At 36.0% G+C, this 8,097-nt stretch overlaps 2 protein-coding genes across 2 annotated transcripts in view; one reads left to right on the top strand and one right to left on the bottom strand.

Annotated features, from left to right (window-relative positions):
* Positions 1 to 215: 215 nt before the first annotated feature.
* LOC148960158 (uncharacterized) lies at positions 216 to 1,956 on the bottom strand. The gene has a single exon (XM_089109015.1). The coding sequence runs from the start codon at positions 1,920 to 1,922 to the stop codon at positions 1,467 to 1,469; it is 456 nt and encodes a 151-aa protein (XP_088965141.1). The 5' UTR covers positions 1,923 to 1,956; the 3' UTR covers positions 216 to 1,466.
* Positions 1,957 to 6,120: 4,164 nt separating this feature from the next.
* LOC135686693 (uncharacterized) overlaps positions 6,121 to 8,097 on the top strand; it is a 29,721-nt gene continuing 27,744 nt past the window's right edge. The window contains exon 1 of the mRNA XM_065202983.2: positions 6,121 to 6,272. The gene's annotated coding sequence lies outside the window, so the exon portion shown is untranslated. The remainder of the gene's footprint in view (positions 6,273 to 8,097) is intronic.

The raw sequence follows: 8,097 nt of genomic DNA, 5'->3' as shown, positions 1-8,097 counted from the left end.
ACCTCATAAGTCTCTTAAACCCTTTTCTTGTCAATGTTAGGTCACCTATCTCTAAATTTTCACAAATTTTACCATGGACATTGCTCTCAGAAGATCCAAAATATGATCCCCTGAGAAACGTACTAGTACCAGTTCCTCCTTTACAAGTCTCTTTGCCAAATTCACAAACTCTGTCCCAAAACCCACCATCAGTCCTCAGATCAGATCTTCTATGTTTTCTTAAAAGTAGAAATAAAGAAGTTTCTCTTGTAAGGTACCTATCACAGCTGCAAGATTCAAATGTGATGTCTGGTAGAAGTTTTTAAACAAAGTTGTTGCTATTTGTCAATGTGATAAATACTATCCTTGTTCCGGCTCTTGCAAAAGTGCTAATGCTTTTATAAACCATATAGGAGAATAAACCAATTCTCACTGAGACATGCAGGCAAAGATGTTTCGAAAGTACTTGCAAGTGTTTACTTCTTATTTCATTTTAAATTGTCTGTAAAGTGAGTGCTAATTTTTACATGCAGAAGACATACTCAATCAAGGTGATGTCATAAATTAAGGCTGACAAAATAATCATAGAATAAAGATGTGTATCATATGTATCATATATAATATATATATATCATATATTATACATATTGAAAAGCTCATTAAGTAAAATGTTTAAATGAAAGTTTTTAGAAGTATAGTAGCATGTTCAAATGACTTAGTGAAAAAAATTTATAATTGAAAATATACAGTAAATTCACTTTTAAGCCCTCTAGGGGGCTTATTGTTATTCAGCACTTTAATGCGGCCTTTTAATAGAAGGGGGGCTAAATTGAGAGAGAAGGTCAATAAATAGTTTGTAATTAAAAACCATTTATAGTGGTAAACTAATTTTTGTTATTTGCAAAATAAAAAAACATTGAATCAGCCTTCTACTTCAGTAATTTTGTCATGGTCATTGTAATCAATTGTTAATTCTAAAATATCTTTTTTAGGGCAATGATGCCTTGTGATATCAAGTATTCGAAAAGGTTGAGTTCATCCTTCTGAGTACCAACAGCCTGTAATTTTGGTATAAGGCTCTCACATGGCCTGTGCTTAATGCACATTAAATCTTTGTTTTCAGTTGGATTGTCGTCGAGACTGCAATAAACATGATGTGAATTTTGTCAAGTTTACTTATTTTGGCATCAGAGAAAAATTGTTTGAGGGGGGGGGGCAAAATTGAGAGGGGGATGGTAATAGAGGGGGGGCTTAATTGAGGCAGGAGCTTAAAATAATTTTTTTTGTAAATCTGAAAGGCTTTTGTCAGTGGCAACCTTTTCGTGTAATTCGCTACACAAAAAAGAGAAATGTTAATTTTTTATCAATGTATACATACTCAATATAAGGCAATCTGTGACTGTATCTAATGGATCTAGGCCTTCAATTTCATTGTTCTTTCTATAATAAATAGCAAGTCCTGGTCACGATTTCGCATCGAAAAATCGTCATTTCCTCTCCTGCCTTCTGCCTTTTCCTGCCTTCTTTTTCAAATCTGTGTTCAAGTTTGTTTCTTTTGGCTTCTTTGGTAAATTAGAAAGCACATTCTTATGATACTCTAAAAATCCATGCAAGTCGAAGGTTCCATCCGTGCCAAGGAAAGCTTTACATCGTGTAGAATTTCCGTCCAGCTCGACGTCGTCCAGGCTAACTGCCTGGAATGCTTCCAGAGCTCCTTCTAAATCATCATCGTGTAACAATATAGGAGAAACTTTTACGAGGTTTTTGACCGCGGCTATTTGTCCATTTATAGCTGGGGTATTTTTATGCACAACAGTCTGCTTAAGTCTTTCGAGCTGCAGCACTTTAAGCGTTCGCTTCTCCCACCACGGCCTTCCAATTCCACTTCTTACAAGTGTAACTGCATGCAGTTTGTGGGCAATACCGCCGGGTCTTGACGCCATTTTTCCTCGCTGCTTGCTGCCTCGTTTTCGTTCGGCGCTTCTATATTATTTTCAAGTGTCCAAAACACTGATCAGTAGTCCCAAAGATTTCCGAAAAGTAAAAAAAATAATATAAATATAAATATAAAATAATAATAATAATAATAATAATAACAATAATAATAATAATAATGATAATAATAATAATAATAATGGAAACATTTCATTTTCAATTCAACTTAAACTACAACTACAAATCTCACTATTACAAGGTAATTTGCAATTGGCTAGCCTGGTTTTACAAGAAAAAACTATAACAATCGTAAGGTAAAAGGAAAAACTGAGAAAAAAGTAAAACAACTAAAGTTAAAAAGGATGTAATTCCGGATTTGTCCAATGCGTTGCGTAAAACTGTTTGACACTGTAGGAATTTGGTGGATGGTAAAACTGGTTTTTAGAAAGAATAATGCTACTCGAAGGAAGCACTTATTGGGAGGTCGAGCCACTGGCGGATGTATTTGGATTCTCGACAACCCACGTCTTTGAAAGATCTGCTACAGTAAGGTTCCAGGAGATTTTGGAAAGAACAAAGTTGTGATAAAGACGTATGTTATTTTTTGCATGAAGAAACTGGGAATCAATTTGTTTAAGCATGTTGGACAGTGATGATACGAGATCGGATTTATGTTCTTGATTTGTCATTTAAAAGTCAAAGTGACGACCGAAGTTTTCATTCGAGAAAGGTAGGGTAGACTTCTTGTTTATGCAAAGCTTAGCTTGATACTGAAGAAAACGTGAGAAAAATTCCTTTATTCCAAAAATGATGCATTTATCGACACGTATGATCATGTTAGCCCATTGGCACCAGCGAGTGAAACAATTCAGTAGAAGTTGGTTTTCTTTCTCATTGCTGGTGATAACGGCAGCATCGTCAGCAAATTGAAACCAATGGACTGGTTGAAACATACGGTCGTTCTGATCAGGTAGGGAAAACCCTAACTGTTTGTATTTCTCAGCTTTTATGTACTGTATAAAAGTATTGAAACATAGATTAAATAGTAGGGGACTGAGGCAGTCGCCTTGAAGCAAACCACGACGGACTGGAATAGCAGGAGTATTATAGTGGCTTGTCATGATAAAGGTTTTAAAATCGGTGTAATGGCTAGAGATAAGAAGCTGTATGTTGTCAGGGATATGATGATAAGACAGTATAGTGGGTATCAAATTATGATGTACTTCGCCAAAGGCATTTTTGAGATCAAGAAGAGTGACAACCAGCGAGCGCTGTTTTGTACGTGCTTTGTTGATAATGTGAGCCATCACTGAAGTATGTTCAAGAGTGCCAGAGATGTTAGACGTGAAGCCTTTTTGAATTTGATGTTCAATATAGCCATTTATTTTAAGAAAATCAAACATGAAGTCTCGCAAGAAAGAAGTGAATATTTTTAGCGGTACTGACTCGAGTGTTATGGACCTGAAATTAGATGGATCTCCACGCTATCCTTTATGTGGATAATAATAAAAATAATAATAATAATATAGTTCTATATAAATAAAAAATATGAATTTACATACTCTATATTTTATGTAAAGTACCCAGGTTATATCAAAGAAATGATAGAATAGGCTACTTATCTTTCTAGAAACTGTTTAGAATGGGAGGTGTTCATTCTTTATCTGGTTAAACTCAACCTCAGTTGTCCACCGTTTTTGATGGGCCTTCCTACAAAATTGAAAATTCAACAAGCGGGGGGGGGGCCTTAATAAGAGCAGGGGGATTGAAAAAAATAGGGGGACGGTTATTCGGGATCTAAGAGTAGTGTGGAAAAGAGAAAATTACAAAAATGTCGGTATTTTTCGAGTCAATCGAAAAGCAAGTGAGCGACTTGTTTCTTGGAAGAAATATTTTGTTAGATACTTAGATGTATAACTGCAGTCACACAGTTGCAGCATGAAATTTCAAGTAGTTTCTGTTTCTTGGAGATGCACTTTTAGCCATTCTAGAAGGCTTAATTTCAAAAAATTTCTTGTGCGTCGGACCCAACCATGATGGATCCTCCCATGTCACTTAACTTGATTCTTAGCCCCCCCCCCCACCCCCAGGCTCAATTTCGTGGCACCGTCCCTGAGTAATAGAGAATACAATTACCTCAGCAAATCATATGCAGGGTAAATCCTTAGACAAAAGATCGACATGCTGCGCCACGCACATTTGTGAATGTAATGCCTGATGAGAAATTCCTAGAACAATGACCTTGCGCGATATGCGTAATACTGCGTAACGCAGCATAATCTTAAATGAAAAAAGGCATAAAATAATAACGCGAAAGCTTACTCTATTACAGACCCAAAGAGGCTTGTCTGAAGCCAATAGCGTAGCGAGGTGGGGGGAGCAAGGCGGTCCCACAATGCTCAGAAAACTAGTTTCCAAGAAAACTACAAATCAGGTTGAGGGGGTTAGTGGTGGTTGATATTTCAGATAAAAGTAAAATATTTAAAAAAATTGCAAAGAAAATACTGCTAGAAATATTCCAGATTGTATTTCAAACTAATCTAAAGAGCATGCTCGCAAATATTTTCTAGCTCCCTTTTCATTTCGGGAGGGGGGCCTCGGCTGTTATTCGGTATGTCTTTCAATTTCCCGTTCATTTTTATATAAGGGTTTTTTTAGATAAGTTTTTCACGTTTTTAAGACATTCCCGATAAAATAGACCATAAATTTTTTAAATACTGGAATCCTCAAAAAACTAGAGCTGAAATGCTTGTCAAGGATTTTGCTCCTAGGAGAATGGGCTTAGTTTGAAGCTTTTGAATATTGTTTATTTTATTTAGATATTTGCTAACAATTTAGTTTCTACACTTAGAGCTTCCTCGCCCGACTCGCAGCGCTTCCTCGATTCAGAAATAAACGTGAGAGGAGAATGGAGAACCGTTGTAGAATGGCCTAGAATGGAGAGTTTCAGTGAGAGAAAGCTACATATGACTGTTATTATGTTTGATTAGTCATAGCTTTTGTCGAAAACGTTTTTAAAATAAAACGTTGCTCGACATTCTTAAGGCTGTGGTCAACAAAAATTTTCCCCGCACTCCTCTTTGCCCTTCTAATCATCCAACCCTGGCTACACCACTGCCTGACCTGAAGCAAGTTTTTTGTTTGCCTCCAAATCATTTGCCCGCGCAATCTGCTTGCACAGATTATGATCACATGATGGATTATAATGTTACCTTATAATTTCAAAACGAAACTGACCCAGACCGAGATATCTAATCCCGACCGAGATATCTAGTCCCGACAACGCTTCTCATATCCGAACTGGAGGAAATAAATACGGTATACGGTATACCCTACCTGACTAGAAGTAACAAACAGTTAGTTAGTGCGCGAAATCCTTTTGCAACACAATACTGCAATTTAAAGGTTGCATTTTGAGTTTGGAAAGTGACAAGAAAAATAGGAAGTGTGCATTTCCTCAGTTCTAATGTTGTGTATTATGTTGTCATTTTGTCGCATTGCATTTAAAGGAATAGACGTAGTTATATGTTGTAGCCGCTCTAAATAGGGTAAAGCAACACCCACAAATCCATTGTTTCTTCAGCCACACAATGGAAGAGATGACATCAAAGTTATCAAATACAATATATTATCTTTGCAACTTGGCCCTGTCCAGCATTTAACTAATTTCAACCCTCTTTAAAGAAGGAATAGGCATTTGAAAATAGAAGACATGAAACGCAACAAGGAAACAGTGGAAGATTATAAAGAATAGAGAGGACAACATTTTCAATCATACCGTAAATCCTCGAATTAGCTTCCTGGGGGCTTATTTATTTTTGATATTATTGGACTGCGGCTTATTCGAGGAGGGCTTATACAAGGGAAGAGCTTATGAAATTATTGTAGACAATAAAAAGACATTATTAAAAGACCTTGCTTATTTTAGTAAGAATTTTCTTTATGAGCATTTGATTAATTACCACTGAAAGTACTGAAAGCAAAAATTCGAGGGGGGGGGGGCAATTCGAGGATTTACGGTATTTTATGAAACTGAAACAGAACGATTTACGCAGCACATATCATCAGCGATGTAAGTTCAAAATAACATGACAAAACTCACTAAGAGTGCAAAAATACACTAATATGGCACTGGAAAAGTTTATATAACATTTTTTGGTCAGATTGTGTACGGTCACATGCAATTAATACCCAATCTCCCTTCGGACGCGCCGACTCTCGCCACAGCGAACTGACCAATCAAGTTGTTTGAAGTTGGCGCGCAGCAACACGGGAATAACGCAAAGTAAGGAAGGAATATGATGTGTGGCTGTTGGTTCAATTTACTAATGTAGAGCGATTGCAGCCGATGCAAATGCGTAAGCGTGCTATTTTTTGTTAAATTCCTCAGCAGTTTTTTAATTTGGATATTATTCGTTATTATTTTTTAGTTTAAAATGCTAATTGCATGAAATTTGACTTTTAAAGAAGGTGAAACACCAAGGAAGTTTGCCAATTAGGCCCTGTTGTTGTCGATCTACATGTTTTTGTTTTTCGTTGATTTTGTCCAAGCCTTATTTTTAGATATATTCTCAACATTCTCGACTCTTATTCTCCTGTAATTAAAATTATTAGATCCAGTTATATGTGAAAGGTATTCGTTTATGCTTCAGGGTCAGAGGAAAACCATTGCTGCAGCAACCAGTCAGTAGGCCTAAACCCTTGTTAGTGTGGGCGTCTGTGTTAGGCCCAAATAAAAGGAATACCAGACAAATATTTCTGCTTAATCATCTAAGTTGCAAATCGTGTGTTTGATAGAGCGAATTAAGTGTTCAACTGGTCATAGTTAGAAATTCTAACTTAGAATTAGATGCAGCAAAAATTTGCCATCTATTGACATCTGCAGATTGACCTTCTTTGCACTAACCTGAAGTTTGATCCCAAATCTGCTTTTAATAATCAAGGACTTATCCTGTGTTGAGATAAAAGCTCGGTAACCATTTCATGCAGTTTTCAGGCCTTTCTGGGAATAAATTAGCACAAGTGTGGCATTTCGCACCCCTAGACTGTTTTAGGCATGTGATGAAGTGTAATTGGTGTTTTGTCTTATTTCTACAAAGGTTTACATGCATAGTATATATGGAGCCTTAAAAACCTGCATTCTTAAAAAAAAGTCATCACTTCAGTTTTCACACAACTTTAACAATGAATATCTCTGGTGGCATAACGATAAATGAAAGCTTATGAATATAGCCAGGGATATTTACTAAATTTGATGCTCAAAATGTTTTAGGTGCAGTTCCAACAATGGTGGCAGTCTTCATAAAACCCTTTATAAATGTTAATATTTTGGCCCCAACTTTCAAAAATTTCTCACCAAAAGGGATATGAAAACAGTTATAAAAACAGCACAATTTGAAAACAGCACGGTTTTAAAAAGGCATGATTTTAAAACAGCACGAAATGTTTCATTGTATTATATTTATATATATATATATAATTGTATATTTAGCTTGATTAAATGAAATTAAATTTAATATGTGACAGGCTATGCTTTTTGTTGCCCCTTGGGCCTTGTGACAGGGTATGCCAAAGCAACAAGCCTGCAAATATCAGGCCTTGCTCTAAGTAAAATGAAGGTGCTCCATAAAAAGAGCCCCTTACAAACTCTAGGCGCTCTATTTGGCACCTCTAAGTAAAATTCCTTGAGAGCATCCTTCGAGAGCTCTAGGAGATCGAGAGCTTCATATCGAAAGCTTCGGTAGAATGTTAAATATGAAATTCAACGGTGATACCAGAAAGCACCATAATATGAAATAACAAAACATGAAACAAACACTATGTTAATATAAATATAGAAATATAATAGAATAAAGTCGCAAAATTGTTCAGATTTTTCTAGATATGTAAGTTGCCATCATTTGATGTGCTTTTATCAGTGTCAGTATCACTACTGTTATGTTTAGCTTCACATATTGCTTCATCAAAACGCATGGCTTTAAATCGAACATTTAACTTTGTTTCCTTTTTTCATGTTATCCAATCTATAAGAAACGCTAGAACATCTACTACTCGCAAAAGCAAATGAAAAGCAATGCGATAATTTGGACGGAAACGTGATCGCTGATTTGCACAGGCGATTCTAAGTTATTAAGAAAAACAGAAAATAATATATACTTCAATAGAAGATTAACGCTTGCTCGA

Source organism: Rhopilema esculentum, chromosome 6 (assembly GCF_057945365.1).
Source record: "Rhopilema esculentum isolate cy_ngs chromosome 6, ASM5794536v1, whole genome shotgun sequence".
NCBI lineage: Eukaryota > Metazoa > Cnidaria > Scyphozoa > Rhizostomeae > Rhizostomatidae > Rhopilema > Rhopilema esculentum.
The sequence above is the reverse complement of the archived record's forward strand: the minus strand, read 5'-3'. Positions and strand labels throughout refer to the sequence as shown.

Coding starts and splice junctions, on each gene's coding strand:
- LOC148960158 (XM_089109015.1), bottom strand. CDS start 1,922: ATGGCGTCAAGACCCGGCGGTATTGCCCACAAACTGCATGCAGTTACA.